Here is a 19,077-nt window from a genome sequence, read left to right as displayed (position 1 = left end):
GGTGTTTTTCAACAGATCAGATGACCTTTTGCAAGTGGCTCTTTCCAGTGGTGGATGGTGAATTTTTTAACTTGAGGGACGTAAATGTATGCGCCTAATATGCGGGATCAAGTAAACACAGCGAGTGAGCCTGAACCAAACAACGAGGTTTAGGGTGGGGTTCTCCCCTGATAAATAGTTTAAAATAATGGGTTCAAATGGTGCATTTTACAACACTTTCTGTGAAAAAATGGGTGAAAGCCATAAATGTTTGCAATAAGTCTTTACGGTAGCACATGAAAAAACCCATTCAGTAGTGACTAGAACCATTTTCCAATGCATTTTTTCGTTATACCTTTGCCCACATAATTACCAGTACATAAAACATTTTCATACTAGCTGCATCCCTGCATATCCGTGCATGCTGCACCAACATATGCCAGCATTACCATATAAGGACTCCCAGCCAGTAAAAAATGCCATGCCACAGAACGAAAGTATATCCAGACTAGCTAGCTATGTCGAGATAGGCCAGTGTGGTAAGTGATCACACTTCGATTTTACCCTTGGTGCAAAGTACAAAAACGCCATGAAACACATGGCTAGACTGAAGTCACTAATGTAAGCCAGTCTAGCTATGTAATAATACTCATCATGTTAGCATTACCCTTGATGTCAACTAAAAAGTAACAAATGCCATGCCACGCTAAGAAAGTAAAGGCACACTGACACCATAGGGCAAGCTAGCCAAATAATGGCACTTATCGTGTTTGCTTTACCCTTGATGCCAAGTGAAAAATGCCATGTCACATTAAGAAAGTATATTCAGACGGACACTAGTAGTGTAGGTCTGGATATACTTTCTTAATGTGGCATGGCACTTTTTACTTGGCATCAAGGGTAAAACAAACATGATAAGCATTATTAGGTGCGCAGACTGGCCCACATTCAGTGTACCAACAAAATTGGTAAAGGGAACCCCAAAATTGATTCAATGGAAAGGCTGAGGGGGTGCCTTTACACAAGAACAAAAACAAGTTAACTGGTAGACCAATGTGTGTAGTTAGACCAAAGTATACCATCTTTAATATATATGAGAATAAAATACAAAAGAAAATTGTACATATCAAAAAACATTGTGAATATCAAACAACTATTGTTAGAAAGTATGATCAAAAGAATCCAGTCAGAGAAATATTACAATAATAACATTTTTAAAAAAGTATCACTGCTAGCCCCCGTAGAATTTTTTGTATCGGGGTCGACCGATATGTATCTGGATTTGAATGATACGCTGCTACATCTAACCTGTAAAATAACAAAAGCTAATGGAACCGACACCGCTGCTACAGCACAAGTGTGCACAATCGCTTACCAGATAGCCAACATGTTCAATCAGGTGGACATGCCATTCGGCGATCGACTGATAATGCAGAGCGATAACATGTACACCTACCGGGACTATATATAGAGAGCCTGTTAAATTATAGCAGCAATGTCCTGGACAAACAGCTGTCGGCCAGTCCCCTTTACCGCAATAACGCCGGGCATTTCGACAGCACCGTTCTGGATGGTGATAACAAGGGATTCGTGAAAAGAGCCTATCATGCCAGGACCAGCAGAGTTTTTGATTTACTAGGTCACCTACACGCTGACCTATAAACTACTGATTAACAGTGTTGATCTTAAAGTGAAATTATCCAGAAACTTTGATGCTTTCTGCCTCTTGAGCAGGGACACAGAGCAATACAAACTAGTCATCGTATCGGCCAGTTTATTCGTTAAGCATGTAAGCGTCTCACCGACTGTTAGACTGGCGCATGCAGAGGCGCTCCAGGTATCTAATGTAAAATACCCTGTGGAGAGAGTGGCTCTAAAAGTCTTCAGCATTCCTACCGGTAACTACGGTATCAGTCAAGACAACCTGTTTCTAGGGCAGCTCCCCAAAATAATCATCATGGGAATGTTGAAACAACGGCCCTCAATGGGGCATACGATGAAAACCCCTTAGAGTTCAAACACTGTAACGTGAACTATGCAGCGCTGCACAAGGACAGTGTTTCGATCCCTGCCAAAGCATATACCCCCAACTTTGGACTTCCGAACATAATCAGAGAATACATGGGGGTGGTGGCTTTCATGGGGAAACACAAATGCGCGATGTGCTGGTTTCATTTACAACTAATATGCTCTTGGCTATACCCTACTGGCATTTGATCTAAGACCCGATAATGTGCCAGCGTGGCATTTCAAACTCGTGACTGTAAACCAACGCGCTGAGATAAGGTTTGAAAGAAACCTAACTGCCACACATTCCCTGCTAGTGTGGGGCATTTTCGATAGCGTTCTTGAGATCAATGCGCAAAGACACAAACTTTTTGATACTTAATGGATACTCTACAGATAAAAGGATTTTTGTGTAAAAATAGACACACTTGAAGAACATTTCACGGTGTGTTTGCTTGCGATAAATGTCCCAAAACGCCTACCCAGAAATCGTCCAGTTAGCCTTGTGGTGAACACCGATCCTCAGGCCCGGGCTGGAACACACTGGATAGCTTTGTGGCTGGAGGGAGATGTGCTATCGGTGTTTGACAGTTTGGCGCACTTCCCGCAACACCTCATATACGCCAGAGTTTTAATTAAATATATAAATAGCATTGCAAAGTATTGACACTATATTACTGTACCGGTTCAAGAGTCTAAAGCCTTGACCTGCGGTCCACACTGTATATTCTTCATCACTCAAATGTCAGAATGGAGAGCGCTGTCGGCTGTTTTGAAAATGTATTCGAGCAAACCGATGCAAAACAATCAAATGGTGACCAGATTTGTTAAGAAGACGCTAGACAGCGTGCATAGATCTCGCAAAATGTTTACAGCGTGTCAGAAATGTAAATGTGTATCGTCTATACCCTGATACAGGTGTCAATAAAATAGTTTTTTTTTTCCAAACCATGCAGCGGGTGTTATTATACATACTAGATAATATAACATAATAAACAACCAACCAGTCATGTTTATGAATTGAAAACATTTATTAATAAAAAGACATATTTAATACTGAAGGAAAAATGTTATAACAGAAGATAGCAGTGAAGAATCATACACATTCAACAAGGGGCACCGTGCATTACTCTGATAACCATGTAGGCTGGTCACTGCCTTGTCGGGGTCTAGACGTTTCAGAGTCACGTATGCCAGAGGTGGGTAAAGAATCTGTAAGCCAACTGGTATTCCACCCCCTTTTGGGGCTGGGTGAGCGGGGGCTACTTATGGGTGTGCTTAACAGGCTAACAGCTGTGTTGTTGGCGAGGAGTTGCAGGAGCCTCGGTTTTTAACTGCTCCAGAAGGCGGCACTGGGTGACATTACCCACAACCAAAGTCGGTATATTTAAATCAGCCATAAACTCGTTGCATCCGATGGGGGCATTTATTGTAGATGTGGGGTGTCGGTTTGTAACACTTCGTACTAGATCGTGCAAGTTCAAACCCCTTAAAACCTTGCCTTTATAAACAAACTCTCCCCTATTGGTCCACACAGCCACATCCTTTGCAAGTTTCATCTCATGTTGCAATAGTTTCGCGTTAGGTTTAGAGTGTTGGCTAAGCGTGTTTAACACATCAGCCACAACCGAATCGGTCCCTGACGGTTTCCTCACACTGCTAGATCTTTGCGCCCCATGTATAAAGTTAGTTTGTTTTTCTCTGCATCGCTGTATCGGGTATGTTTTAAGTATTTGTGCATAATATTCTAGTACACCGCTGCTTTATCATGCGATGATAAATCAGATCTGTTCAAAACATCCTTCATCTCCGAGTTGAGACCCATGCTAGCAACGTTTCGTATATCCCAATCTAGCGGAGCTGTGGGAGTCGTCACGTTTTCTAACTGATGCTTGTCCACAAGATACATTTTATGGGCGTGTTCCATTATTGGCCCCCCAGCAGACTGGTGATTAGCGGCTGGGCCATCGAATGGCACGCGCTTCAAGCTTCTAAAAGTTAATAGAACAAAATTGACTACGGCTGCACGTTTCTACCTGGCGTTTAAGCGCTATGTCGAAACTTACACCAAACTGAAAATAAAAAAAGCTGTAAATAAAAAACATGATGCATTATACATCTTGAAAACTGTATAAAACATATACAATATACATCACATACAACACAGCTTTGAAGTTATAATAACTCATTCAGCATATAGCTCCCCAATCCAGCGCACCTGTAAAAAAACACTGTTAGCATTTGCCAGGCATTCTACGGCACCGTTTTCCAGAAATAAGAGAAGAATTAGGGGCGTTGGAGCCACAGGCCCCTTTGGATGAAACAAAAGAACAACACCATGTTACGGGGCCCCCAGACACTCCTCGGGCCCGATGGGTGAACCAGAAACAGCTTTGATCCTAGGGGCCCCCCTCGGAATTAATCAAAAACAGTGCTTCACCCTCTGTGGCGACAGTTGCAAAAACTCTGTGATCGGTGTCTTGGAAGCAGCAGCTCCTCCGGCGTGCAACCTTTGGTGATGATGAAGCAATGGGAGCCATGCAGACCCAAGTGGGCCCATTGTTGAATTTACAAAAGAACTCTGCAGTGCCTGTCCCACAGACACTCCATTGGTCATAGCAAACACTCCAGACCCAAGCGGGCCTAGTGTTGAATGTACAAAAGAACTCTGCAGTGTTGGGGTCCCCAAATCCCACAACCCTTGCTGATATCGTTGAAACATTCAAAATGTCTTGCACCGTGCAGAACAGCCCTCGTCCCAGCGCCCTCAGAAGCCCCAGTAGAAACAGGTTGCATCATTCTATTCACCTCGGGACATCCAAGATTTGTTGAACCGTCTGCCAAAAGCACCATCCCCGCTCCATCCTGCCATCTGTAATTTGCTGAATCAGTCGCTCTACAATTCATAGCCAGAGATTGCAACGGCTGTGCCATCCGGGTGTTGTAAGCCATTTCTATAAAAACAGAGAAATATAGAATCAGCGGCTTATAATGTTAAAATGTATACCCCGAGTCAGAATATAAGATCTTGAATCTCAGCGGCTTAAAAAATGTCAACCACTTGTGTGATCTGTGACACATTTACAAACCGAACATTCTTTTATAAAAGGCGCCATTATATTTTAAAATCATGACACACAGTTAGGAAAACAACAAAATAGCAACTATGTAACCATCAGGCATAGTGCAGCCATTTGGACCGTGGATGTCCCTAATGGTTCAAATGGCCGCCCTGTCCCTAACAGTTTTAATGGCTGCACTGTCACTAATGGTCCAAATGGTCGCACTGTCCCTGATGGTCAACTGTGCACTCCAACAAATTTGAAAGAGCGCCCCTGGGTAAAATATATATATATATATATATATATAAAACACACAATATTACGTATCTAATGCACATTTGTGTTTTAAAAACAGACACACGCACACACACACACACAAGCACGCACAAACAATTGCGCTACAATTTGTGATTGTAATACACATGAACACAACTTTCTGCAGTATGTGCTTAACACGCTGAGCTATCTTCTGAACCATCATCACACCTAGGTTTATCAAAATGTATTTCAACTTTGACTATTGTAAATGTGCAAGGCAATATGTGCTTAATACTCTGAGCTATCCTCTGAACCATCGCCGCGCCTACGTTTATCAAAATGTATTTCCAGTTTTGACTATTGTAAATGTTCAATACAGCCCTACAGAAATGTGAGTCGGGATCGCTTGATCAGCACGTAACTGACAACAGCTATGCGATAGGGTTAGAGCAGCAGCGGCTAGCAGTAAAACATCCAGCCGTGTGCTATTTAAGTTTGGTGAACAATGCAAACCGACTTTAGCACAGATGGCTCTGTAGTTTAAACAGCCCATACAGAAAACTACTGAAGCTCTCCAAAGCCAAGCTTTCAAATACTGTATCGCTTGACTGAAGTAGAGCGCTGTGAACTACCTTACGGATATTTAAAAAATATTCTCACAACCGTTGCATGCAACAAAATACAAGGTTTTTGGTTAGTGGTCGGTAATTAACTCTGTCCCTACACAAACGCCTCTAAGACCCTAGTCCATTGCAAGGCCTGCAGAGAAACAAGTCTTTGCATTGCAAATGTCACGCTCGTTGTCTGTAGCTATCTTTCACACAGTGGGGCGCTATCAATAGCTCCTAACACAGATTGTCTAGACGTAACACTTGTTATCTCACATTTTAAAAAGCATAATGCTCTGCTGTCAGAAACACCTTTTGAAAAATATATGCAAACGCCCCCGCCGAGCAATGTTGCTTACCTTATTCACTCTGTGTTGTTCAACGCCTCGACGTCAGGATAAGGTAAGGTGGGCCTGAGGTGGTGTCTACCTGTTCCGGCCGAGATATCTGCCTTCAGAGTAGGTTTCCAAAGGTCTCCAGTGCCAGCCTTCTCGTGCTCACTACCGGCCCGGTAAGCCGTCTCCCCCTGAGAGCTGCGCATGGAGGGGGCTGTCTGTGTTAGCTATTCACCTTTGCAGGGGTGGCTGCACCTCACACATCCTGTTATGCAAGCCTAGTGCTGTAACAATGGTTCAGGGGACCCCTCTTGTATAGAACAAGTTACACATCTTTGTAGAAGGGGCTTTGTAGTTATTTTTCCCCTCGTGACGAGCAGCTGACACCATTAGCGCTACGTCATTTTTAATGTCCCACATTGTCTCCTTAGATTGTGTGAGCATGCGATACTCAGCCCTGGATCTCTTGACATTGCCAATTCGTCACACCTAGTCTAATAGCTATTTAAAATTCTGTGTTTATCAGGAAATGTGCACGTGCGGGAACATGGGGCATTATCATGAATGCTGCATCATTTTAAATGTTTGATATTATCTCTTTAGATTGGGTGAGTCCCCGTTGCTCAACCCTGGGTCTCCTGACAGTGTCATTTCGACACACCCAATTAAAATACTTGGTTAAACCCCCAGGCATAACAAGAGCCCAGATTAACGGGCTATCCTCTCAGGCCTGGATCTCTTGACATTGGCAATTTATCCCGCCTATTCTAATAGCTATTTAAAGTTCTGGGTTTATCAGGAGATGTGCACGTGCGGGGGCCTGGGGCATTATCATGAATGCCCCGTCATTTTACATGTTTAATATTATCTCTTTAAATTGGGTAAGTTCCGTGATACTCAGCCCTATGTCTCTTGACAGTGTCATTTCGTCACACCTAATTAAAATACTTGGTCAAACTCCCCGGGCATAACAAGAGCCCCGATCCATGGGCTGCCTGATCCTGTCTTCTAAGCTCAAACTCTGCAGGGGTCAGTGTGCTGTCTTTCAGTTCGGCACAGATGAATTTAATTAAGCCTTTTACAAAACACTTAGAGATTCTTTTTCTTTTTTAAATTAGGGAAAGGCATTCCCCCCCCAGCCGCTCAAGAAATATGGAACTATTTGTATTTTGTTAACAGTTTAAAATCTAATCGGTGGGTGTGTGCGTCTGTGTAACCCCTGCCAGTTACACGACTGTATTGCTTGAGAGTGTAGCAAACATGTTTTCAGAGCAGGCTTTTCTCATGTATTGAATTCGTTTAGACTGCTGCAAGCTTTATAGAAAGACATAAATCACACACACACACAGGCATGCACACACAGCCTTGTATCAAATATAAAGCCATTTCGTTCTAAAAACAAACATGCACGTGTTTAAAACAGCACACATGTTTTACAGGCCCATTTAACTATAGCAAGTGCTCTAGAAGGCTCTACTAGCACAATTGCGCCCGTGCTGCCAACACACTCACATTTCCCATCGGCGCTGGAACATTACACTTGTTTTGCCAGCTTCTATTTTCAATGGTTCCATGGTCCTTATAATAAACATACATGCCTGGGCATGTCTGTCCCTGCCGCACCCCCAACAATGGCGTGCCTAAAACCATCCTTTTTATATTGAATCCATATAAAATCATGACGGAGACCCCCTAGAATTATATTCAAACTCTCTAACACCCCTATCAAGTTGCGACGCCATTTAGCGCGCCTAGCTATATTCAGAAAACTCTTAGCACAGCATCAAATCACCCAATCTGCCTAGCTTTATATTCCTTGTCTATCAAACTCTTGCACATGCAGCACCACCCACTCCTGTGTCATCGCCGCATCACCAAACCCTAACACTCGTCTAACTCCTCACAACTCACTTTGCCCTTGACCAAGCAACAGCATAAACATGCTCTCCCTTATTAAAAACAATTTGATATACACTTTATATCAAACCGTATCAAAGTACACAAACACACTTTACTTAGCCCTTTATATAAAACTGTTATCAAATTGATATAAAATTTGATATCAATTCATTTTTTATAGCAAAATGTTTTGATATCAAATTCCATATCAAAAAGAAATCAAACCCATATCAAAAGAGGCAGGAATAAGGACAACAAGACAGCGTTCCCACCTGTCAAAAATGTTACATTGGAAAAAGAGGACCCCTACAACTACTCTCGTGGGATAGTTAGGATTAAAGTTCCTTAGGTGCTGCATTCAGTGTGGTCCAACGCCTGGGTCTGGGGTGTATTCTCAGGCCACTCACCCCACTCGTCCTGCTTTCACAGCTCCTGCACCCTTGATCCAAGGGGGCTTTAACCATGCGGGTGCTGCAGGAGATCATGTATAAAAAGGGGGCATGGCCTCCCTCTGCGGCATACGGGGGCCCTCCAGGGCAAGATGCAGTATGAAGGCGGGACGCAACTCCTGCCCCCTTGATCCCACCGGGCTTATTTAGAGTATTATACTGTCACATTTTTGGAACATACTTCGTAGAGGATTTGCAAAAAAATGTAAAAGACAAATAAGGCTGCTTAGCAAACTGTGTTCTTGATCATCTATTAGGACATTAGGAAGAGCAAGCATTGGTAAATCTCTTCAAGCGCAAATCTACAATAATAAGCATGATCAAAGCCAGTAGTTCTGGCTTTGCAAATGTAGAGTGAAAGACATTGATTTTCATGTGTAGGCCTTACAAACACTATCATACCCTTACTGTGGCAAAGCATGACCATTTCGAATGCTTGTAGTTGAAGGACCTATTTGGGGTTGTACAGCGGTAATCTGTACTTAAAATCTTTCTGCATATTAAAGTCTGCATGCCTTCTAGCTACAGGGGAAACTTTGTAGAGACCAGTGAATGTATGATTTATCACACTGTGAAATCAATACCCGCACTCCACTGTGGGTTCTATTTGAACTTTCCAAAATCTTACCTGCAAACGTTTGATCTTAGAATCACACATCAAATTTACCATACACACTTTCTTTAATGCAATTTCTTTTAGGTACGGGAAACCTGGGTGCAATGCAGAAACCTGTGACTATTTTCTTAGTTATCGTCGTATAGGAGCCGACGTGGAATTTGAAATGAGTGCTGACACCGATGGCTGGGTGGCAGTTGGGTTTTCTTCTGACAAGAAAATGGTGAGCTGCAGTATTTATTTAAGTCATTCATTTATTTGAGATTGTGTAAATTGCTTTTTGATGTTTTCCAGATGCACTGCAGCGCCATGTTTCCTCTTAGCAAAAAATTAAAGCTCCTGCAGACAGTTTAGTGAACATTCTGAGAGGCCCAGGTAGAGGCTGTTGACATACTCCTATCAGGAGAACGCTGGGGCTCTTGGCTGTCATGGTTCTTACATGATGAGATGGATGGATCTGAGTTGCTCTCGGCTATGGGCTGGCTCCCATTTGTTGAGGCCAGGAAATGGTTGTGTTGTGGTTTATTGTGGTATTGCAAATCCTAATTTCTGTTTTAGTCAGGTTAAGTTCTAATTGAGTTGCCATCCTCCCTGCTCCGACGTGTTAAACGTCGACACCACTGTCCAGTTCATTATGGGCTGAAGTTTCAGTACATTTGTAGATGATTGGAGTATTTTCCACATAGCTGTAGCAGATGGAGGCTGAGATGCAACTGTTTTCAAAGAACGGGGCTTATTTGGATGTTGAAGAGTAGTGGCATTGGCTGGATTCTTGAGGCACTTACTCCAAAAGTGATGTTGTGGGTTGTCTATGTAAATGGGAACATGTTGGTAGTCTCTCCTCTCCAAGAAGACGAATGTCACCCAGCATAGCATGATTCCATCGAATCGGATGGCAAGAGATGTTTTAGGAGAATTCTGGGGCTATTAGTGTTGAAGGCAAAGATGAGATGTCCAGAAGGATGAGTACACTTGGTATGTTTGCATCAGCGTGTCTTTTAACGTGTCTAAAATGGAACAGAAAGTTGATTTTGTTCCCCTCATTGGTCTCCGAGTGCAGCGAATGGTGTGTGTTGAGCTGCTGTAGGTTGCTACCGCAAGTAAGCTAGCGGACTGAAGAGGCCAAGACTAAGAGCTTGGCAAAAGTTCTTTTGTGTGTTTAACGATTTACCTCAGAGGAAATCACTCAAAAGGAGCTCTAAATAAAAAAATCAAGCAAATAAAGCAGCCTTTTAGAATACACATTAACACTGATGGATACATCAAACAAAACAGGGGAAATGTTGCATTAGTACACGGTATCAGATATGAGCCTATTAATTCCACCTCGTTATGTGCTTGGTCTGCTTTGTCTCTAGTTCAGTCTTTGTGCTTTGGTTGTGTTTGGGATTCTCTCTCTTTCTCCCTCTCTATCTTTCTCTCTCTCACTCTCTCTAGTCATTCCCCATGGGATTCCCTGTGCTCACGCAGCATGGCTGGCTTGCAACCTTTGTGCAGTGATGGATGGGTTGCACAATGGTGCTTTCAGCAGTATCTTCACGATTGCCCCAGTGATGAGCCTCAGACCAATTAACGGCTGCCTTGCTTTTATATTCGTTTGTCTGCTATGCTACAGTTGTGTAATATTCTCAACACTTCAAGCTCAGTCCTAACAAACATGATTCATTGAAACTAAAATAGCAACATTCCACAGGTCTGGCACAAAGAGATTCATTTCCAGAAGTTTTGCATAAAAGCATGCTATTTGCTGAAAGTCTGCTCAGTGAGCATTCCTAAGGCTGCAATAGCTGGGGGTTATACTCCTTCATTGTTTACATGTCAGCTATATTTGTCATGAAGCTGCAAAGCACAGCTATGTTTTCTCTTCGTCTCTCTAGCCGTTCATCTTACAATATTTTCAGGCCCACTGCAGGGTGTAGTAGAGAGAACGATAGCCTGCACGATCAACAGGGCTAGCTGTTTTTCTTTAGTTTTGGTTTGGCGTACGCAATATTGAAGGCTCACAGGATGGTACCTAGCTTGTATAGAGGAGTGGAGAAGTGATTCAAAGATTTAATCCAAGTTGTTGGGTTATGGCTTTGTTGATGTTCTGTGAGCAAGTGTCTTCTGTGGATCCGAGTGTGTTGCTGGTGTTTGCTGTGATCCTTAATTCTTATTTCAAGCATTGGCGGAAGTGCCACAGGGTTAGTATGATAGTTTTGCTGGGTGCTTCATCCATCACTTGGTTGGATATTGTTGGTGGGTCATATTTGTGCAAGTGGTCTTGGATCATTAGGACTTTGGGGTGAAGTGTGCAGAGATTAAGTTGCAGAAATATTGGATTGGAGTCAGTGTGGTGTTGCTGGCAAAAGAGTTTTTAAATTATTTGATGCTTTTGCACATTCCCTCCTGGGCACATTGTGTAGAATCTATTGTTATGTGTGAACCTCCCAAGTGTGTTGCCCTTTTAAAATGGGCCATGACAATGTCATGGCCCGACCTAATAAAAGGAGCCCCTGCATGCACGTGCCTCAGAACGGCTGCAGACTCCAACAATGGATCTGCTGACTCTGTCTCTCATTTCGGGCCTGCAGGCACACATCATGTGACCACGGTCCTGCAGCCCTGGCCTGCAAGCCCACACTGTGTGATCGCGGCCCTGCGTGTCACTGCTGTTCTGGGCCCCCCAGATCAGCCTGGTTCCAGCCCAGGCACCCTCCATCTCAGATGCCCCCAGCATCCATGGTGCTTCCGGCACCCAAGCCGAATCCCTATGGCCTATCAGGCTCTGCCCTGCAACCACAGTAAGTCCAGGTGATCCGGGCAAACCCACTAAAGTAATGGAACCTTGAGCACCCGTGAGGCCAGATGTGTGCCCACAGCCGGCCCCACAATATCTATGTAGTCTGCATAATGGACTATTTTGACTTTTACAGTTTCTGTCCTGCAAGTCCTGGACTATAGGTAGCATGAAGTTTTGTCTGTTTCTAGGGAGTTATTCCACTAGCCTTCTGCAATCTTTCTTGAAGAAGGTGAAGTTGGATGTGAAACATCTTGTGTCTTGCTTGTTTTGGCAAAATGTAAGGACTTCTTTGGTGCCAGAACTTCACACGTCTGTGATATCCATTCATGGTCTGATAGTTGACGATTAATCCTTTGTGCTTTTTCTTAGAGCTGTAGGCAGGGCGAAACTGAAGAACAGAATGGCAAGGTTGTTGCCCTTGTGTATTGGGAGTGGAGGGGCTATGGTAGCAAGCCTTTTGTTACAAAAAAATTCAGTGGGTCTGGCTGCATGTGTGGATCCTCTCACTAATTGTCTACGGTGGAGGCCGTCCGGGTTCACTAAAAGTGATTCAGTAGACCTGTTTTCATTTTCTGCCAGCAAAAAGTGTCCCATGATGGTAAGATGCTGGCTGTTGACCGTGTGCAACAGCAAAGTTGTCCAGAAAGAACGGTTGCATGAAAGAAGTCTGTAGATCAGGATATAAATTAGAGTGGACGTGTGCAATATTGTGCAGTGTACTAGGATGATTCCTAGTCCGCATTGTTTCCAAGGAGGACACTTTTGCATTGATAAGTCTCTTTGTGTGAGTGCATTCCACCTCCTCGCTTGCGGGTGCAGTAGAAGAATATAATGTTATAACCTGATGGGGTGGCCTCATGTACTACCACAGAGTAATTGTTGTTAGCTAGGTTTCCTTGATAAAGAGCTGCAAAGGTTGTAGATGTCCATGCTTGTCCGCAGGGGTCAAGGGTGCGGGGGTATTGTGTGCCTGTGGGAGCTTTTGCCCACATTTCCTGTTCCTGGTCCTGCCTACCTGGCCACGAGACCCATGCACTTATCTGAGCCGGCATTTGAGTGCAGGGTGTTGTGCGCCGAGCGGGGTCAGCATATTGTAACATACAGCTCACTAGAAGAAGACTGCTGCTGTACCTGAATCTGCACTTACACGACAAGGTGAGAAGTGACCAGGAGGGGAGGGTGCACCTCAATTGTACCTGACTGCTAGCCCTCCCCAGCTTACCCCTGCCTTCCCTTACTTGCACCAGTGTGGCGGCCATAATTGTTGATATGGAGGACGCTCCCCCCTCCACCCCACTTTATCACCACAGAGCTTCCCTGTGCTACCTAAGCCAAAAGAGGAGAATCCTTACTCTCAAACACAAATTGGGGGAATTGCCCACATCAGGCTTGGGCCAAGGCAGCACCAAGATACAGCCACAAGCCCTATTAAGATTATGAGCGATGCCTAGAATTTGACCAAGGAAATGAACCATTTCTTGGGAAGCTCCTTGGATATTAGGGGCAGCAAAACTTTTAACAGCACAGTTCAGATCAATAAACCTGCTAGCAACAACGAAAGAGGGGATAATGGAATGAGGGCACATACTGCAGGGAAAGGGGGGGTCGGATTGTACTGCAGCCAGTTTTGTTATTTGTAGAGTCCCCACCATGAACTTGCTCCACCGAGGGGGGGGGGGGGTGACATCGGCAAAGACATTGCAGGGGTCCAAGACCCAATAACCTCTATCCACTCCACCCCCACCCCCAAAGTTCTGGAGAACCTCTGCGAAAACAGGCTTCCAGTGATCAGTATTGAAGACCCTGATACCGACATAACCCCAAAGCCTATAACACCCAACTTAAAGGGTACCAAAGTTGGTAGTTTCCTGAACTTGGTGCTCGACCTCCCCTGAAAAGGGCCACCGGGCAGAGAGCGCTCACTCCCTAGGACCAGCGGCTCACCAACATTGAGCGACTGAATATCATTTAGATGACCTGGGGGCTATGCCATCTGAAAAAGGGTATACCACTTGTGCGCTAACTGCTCCAGCACAATTGCTCACCCTGGATTTCGTTCTACTTCTGCCCCTAACCAAGTTGACGAGGCACCACAACTGGGATGTAAATGCTCTCTTTTTCTGATTGAACAGATGGCCTTGGAAAAACTGTTAATGCTTGTGCTGCAAGACCGTAGAGGTCCAGGAGGTGTTATGGAGGGGAACAAGCCTATAATTGAGTTTAACACAGGGGCCTGCTGTGAAGAAACATGACATCAACCCAGCCTGACATAACTGCTAATAGCATCGATTATATTGGTTGTACCGATGAGACATTTTAAAAGGGGTCCTGGAAGCAAGCCCAACTTGACATCTGGCCAGATACCAATAACCCACAGTACAAATCTGCACTAATGCCACGGCGGGCTTATTGTGGGGAGGACGCTGGCGGGGTCAGGACTATATCCTGGGATGGAATACTGGGTGATGGGGCTGGCAATGCAGAATCCAGAGTGGCCTCAGATGCCAGTAGATATAAAGTCTGTAGTACTCAAGAAGATCAAGACCCATGTATGGAGGGTGGCAACATGAGACGGATCTGTAGGGGTGGGGTGGTATTCTTGCATAGAGTCCCTAAAAGTACTGGTTATCCACCTCAAACCAGAGAATCCTGAACAAATAAGTGTATCCACTGGTTTAGAATGGTCTATGGATGTTGTTGCCTAATTAGAGAGAACATTTTGAGCTGTAGAAGAATATGTCACAATGGGGGAAGCATTCTGGACTCCATCCAAATTTACTTGCGAGCCAAAAATGGCCATGGACATACTAGGAATTGGAAAGTGATGCTGCCAATTGTCTAGTAGCACTATTGAAATTAGTGCATACCCCTACCATAATAATACCTCTCTCATAGGAACTAAGTTTCAGCATCCCCCGCTGTCTGGAGTCATTGTAGTCCTGTTGGGGAAAGGATTTGAGGGAGCCATTAATGGGGGCGGGATGGATGCACATATGGCCACTTCAGGAGATCCAAATTGACCCCTCAGGTTGCGCCCGGGGATGCAACCATGGCAGATGTTGCCATATGGCTTTGAGGTCTGGCAGGCAGTTTGAGCTACAGTTATTGTAAATAAGAGATGTGTTATGTTTATGATGTATATGTGTACTTTGATGGCCTCAAAGCCAAATAAAGTTTGATGATGACATACAGTGAGAGTTGATGAGGTAGCATCTGGTTCTCTACTTCCTCGCAACCCTCTCAGTTGGCTCGTTGGGGTTATTCTGGAATGTTTGGCGCTGAGGCCATAGTGTGGTTTCTAGTATGGGTTTGGATTTGTCTTCGAAGAGGCGGAGGATGTTTATTTTAAGGTTTAGATTTGTCTTGTTGACGCCACTAAAGTTGGGTATGAGGGAAGTGATTGGGGATGAATGGTGTGAACTGTGGTGTTTCAAGGTAGGGTGGGGTGAGAATCACGTTGGGGTTCATCAGGTTGCGGAGTACTTGTTTTTTGTTGGTTGGTTGTTGTGTTCCAGGCTCAATGCGAGGTTCTGTGTTAGATGATCTTTGACAGTGAGAGCTTCTTCTCTCTCTCTGGTTTTACCTAGATGTTCAGTGTGTGGCATAGTTTGACCATGACAATGGTATATCTGTTCCTGTTTGTTGCAGCCGGTTTATTGGTGAAATGGTTAGAGTTACTTGTAGACAAATTGTGTGGAGTCTTATATGACAATAGAGTTCATTTCGATGCCTTACTCTGGAAGGCTGGTTTGTTGAGCCTCTCTGCTTCTCTGAATCTAAATTTAAATCTAAAAAAACTATTATCTTTGAATACATGAATTTATTTTCATTATTATTATAAATGGTATACGAAAACAGGCTATTACAATGCCTGTAATAGTATTAACAGTATTTTATTAAAAATCAATGCTATACTCATCATTATTGTTATTGATATTGTTATTATGATTCAAAGCAGCCGTATATTTTAATTAAAATGAAAACGTGTGCAACCTGAATGGTTCTTGTCATCTTAAATAACAAATACACAGCTTGCACAAAGGTGGTATGGACACAGATACAATTTTAAAAGTTGACTTTTCTCCTTTAGGGTGGAGATGATGCCATGGCCTGCGTTCACGATGACAATGGGAGGGTTCGGATCCAGCATTTCTACAATGTTGGCCAGTGGGCCAAAGAAATCAAGAGAAATCCTGCCAGAGATGAAGAAGGCATCTTCGAACACAATCGTGTCACTTGCCGCTTCAAGCGACCTGTTTATGTGCCCAGAGATGAAACTATTGTCGATCTCCACTTGAGCTGGTACTACTTGTTTGCCTGGGGCCCAGCAATTCAAGGTATGCTCTTTTGTGGCATGTGCCTCGCAGTAGCTTGGCATCAGTGTTGTGTGTCACATAATTCCAAGTTAAAAGAAAATATGAGAGATAACAGAATCCTAAATAATGTGACAATACTCTACGTATTACCATGAAGTGTGTTAATTGTTAATGTACGACTGAAATGGGGTGATTCCTCAAGATTAAGAATTTACTGACTGAACAGGGGTGAAACGTGCAGTAAATCATGCATTTTTACCCAATATGCAGTAAAATTGCTTGCTTGAATGGCGCATGTGCATCTGTTGGTCTGCATGACTAAAAGTGAGGCCTGAAATGGAATCGAACCCTATAAAAGCAGCCGTCACCATTTTCAAGTTAGGTGGAACTGCATAGTAGCCCTGTGGCTCCAACTCATTGTCTCCTCTCCCCTTCATCACTCTGCTCGTGCAGCTGCCAGCAGCTTGCTCCTCCTCCTCTTCTTCTTCTTCTTCTTTGCCATTGGTGAGTGAACTCAATGAATTTTAAGTGGTTTCACAAGCCATTTGACTCATGTGTTCCTCACTTGTCGACTGTTTTATGGACTGACTGATTATTGAAGACCTGGTTTTGTGAGGTGGTACATTTTTGGGGGAATTATATTTAGTGCTGACTAATTAGAAAGAAGTGGTCCGCCAACTCATTATTACCGAGGCAAGAGCCAGGACTAATTTGCAGATTGCTCCGATTGTGTCCATGGAAGCACTGTGCCACAGCAGCGGTACTGGCCATCATACATACAATCATTAACGATGTTAAAGCTGGTGTAGCGTCGTGTGTGGAATCTTCTTCTTTAGAATCAAACATGATTCAATTGGATCTTAATAACGGCCACAACCGTTGCTATCCCTTAGTCAAACAAAGAAAAGGTTTAGCTCCTAATAGAATCTTTGAGTAATGCACCACACTATCCTTAAATCACTCTTTGATTCTTCGAAGACTACGAAAAATGCAATGTTATTTCGGATTCACCGTTTACCAACCATAATCACAATCCAGCCATTGTGCGTTTTCCGTCTGTAACCAAACATCAAATAATGTTCTCAGTTTTTGTCTTCACAACCAATTCAAAAAGCCAAATTCTTGCAAAAAGTCCACCACAACAAACAATACCTTGTATCCATCCAAAACTGTTTATGTTCTCAAATGCATTTCAAAACTTTTTCTGGTTAAAAGGTGTACACTCAAGGGATTTAAACTCACTGGCACAGTGTATTCATGGTACTGCGCTTGCCTCAAATTCGGTGCGATAAAGTAAAATGTTTTATTTAGTTGACATGATTTCCTTCACCAATTCTTATTAATTTAATACTAAGTTGTTGACGACACTTAGTAGTTTTTTACAAAAAGAGACCCATGTCCTCTTTTTTTTCATCAGTGGGAAGCAAATTGCACTGCAAATTCTTATTTTGATACAGGATTATGACTGGAAATGACCGTATACTCACCACATTTCTTGAAGTTTGTAGATAAGCTATGGTTGTGGGTTTCTCTTGTAACTGCTTAAGATTTTTTGGGTAACCCGATGTCAAAGATTCAGTAGTAGGAAACAATAAAACAAAAATAAAAGGGGTGCAGATCTTGGGAATGCAAGCTTTTCCAAGTCTTCAGAGTCAAAGTCAAAGTCTTCCAAGTCAAAGGAGCAAGGAGGGTCCTAATTGAAGAAGGGTTGAACATAAAAGGAGTAAGGATTTTTGGCAAGGGTTTATAAGTGGTCCCTCTCATCGATTGAATGCAGCCAAACCAGCACACTGAGCAGTGCCTAATTTGTGCCCAGCCTTCAAGTGCTCAGCCCCAGGACATATTTTAAAACACATGAAGTGTTGTTTGCCAAGCTTGTTCGGTTGCTGACAGTGCAGAATCTGATCCAGCCCATTCTTTAAAATCTGCGGCTTCTTGACGCAGAAAGCTTCTTATTGGGTACATCAATTACAGTTTCAACTGGAGTGGAAAAAATATGCTTCTGGGTATTGTGCCACATTTTAAAGTACTGGATTGTTGCACGAGCTCCCCTTTAAAAAAGCCTCAATTATATAAGTGTCCAGCCAGTATATTTAAAATAAGTACTCTTTTATGCAACATTTGATCCCAAATGATATCGAATTTCTAGATGCCTTCTTGCTTAGCTCACTTATAGTGCCTCTCATCTTCCCATAGTTGCCCTAACACCTGAAAAGGGTAAGCTCACAAACATGACAGCTGAAAACAAATAAAACATTATTAGACAGTACTTACTTGTAGGCACTGGCGCGTTTTCCTTAGTCTAGTAGCACAACCTTGTGTTATTTAAAGAATCAGGCCCTGAATTGTCTCCAGTTTTTAGTTTTTCGGTTTTGTTGAATTCACTAGGCCAAAGATATTTTTAAAATGTATAATTTTGCTTCACATGTGCACACACTTAATATGGCATATACAGGCTTAACTTAACATGTTGTAAAATAGTTGCAGGATCCTGGCCAAAAAAAAGAAAGAAAACTTGTTTTGACATCTCCCCTGCAGGACAGTGCACAAGGCTAGCGAGCCAGTTCCACTGGCTTCCATTCGGCTTCATTTCACTCGATCTGGAGACATGTTGTCACTCAGTCCCTCAGGTTCAAGCATTATTTAAGATGTGAAAGTGGGGCAGTCATGGTCAAGTGCACCCTTGGTCCTACACTGCAAATGATGTCCTTACTACCACTTGGTCTTTGCTTACTTTTCGTGGCATAGATAAGGTTTGGCATTATT

The 19,077-nt window shown here is 43.3% G+C and overlaps 1 protein-coding gene and 1 long non-coding RNA gene across 2 annotated transcripts in view; one reads left to right on the top strand and one right to left on the bottom strand.

Moving 5' to 3' along the window:
* Positions 1-19,077, top strand: part of FRRS1L (ferric chelate reductase 1 like) — a 79,856-nt gene that overhangs the window by 48,294 nt on the left and 12,485 nt on the right. The window contains exons 3-4 of the mRNA XM_069620554.1: positions 9,298-9,436; positions 16,086-16,332. Coding sequence (XP_069476655.1) covers positions 9,298-9,436; positions 16,086-16,332 — 386 coding nt within the window. The remainder of the gene's footprint in view (positions 1-9,297; positions 9,437-16,085; positions 16,333-19,077) is intronic.
* LOC138497228 (uncharacterized) overlaps positions 2,999-19,077 on the bottom strand; it is a 140,388-nt gene continuing 124,309 nt past the window's right edge. The window contains exon 2 of the long non-coding RNA XR_011278545.1: positions 2,999-4,940. This is a non-coding gene — a long non-coding RNA (uncharacterized lncRNA). The remainder of the gene's footprint in view (positions 4,941-19,077) is intronic.

This window comes from Ambystoma mexicanum, chromosome 5q (assembly GCF_040938575.1).
Source record: "Ambystoma mexicanum isolate Mex_15411 chromosome 5q, UKY_AmexF1_1, whole genome shotgun sequence".
In the NCBI taxonomy this organism is placed as follows: Eukaryota; Metazoa; Chordata; class Amphibia; order Caudata; family Ambystomatidae; genus Ambystoma; species Ambystoma mexicanum.
Note: the sequence above shows the minus strand (reverse complement) of the source record. Positions and strands in the feature narration are given on the sequence as shown.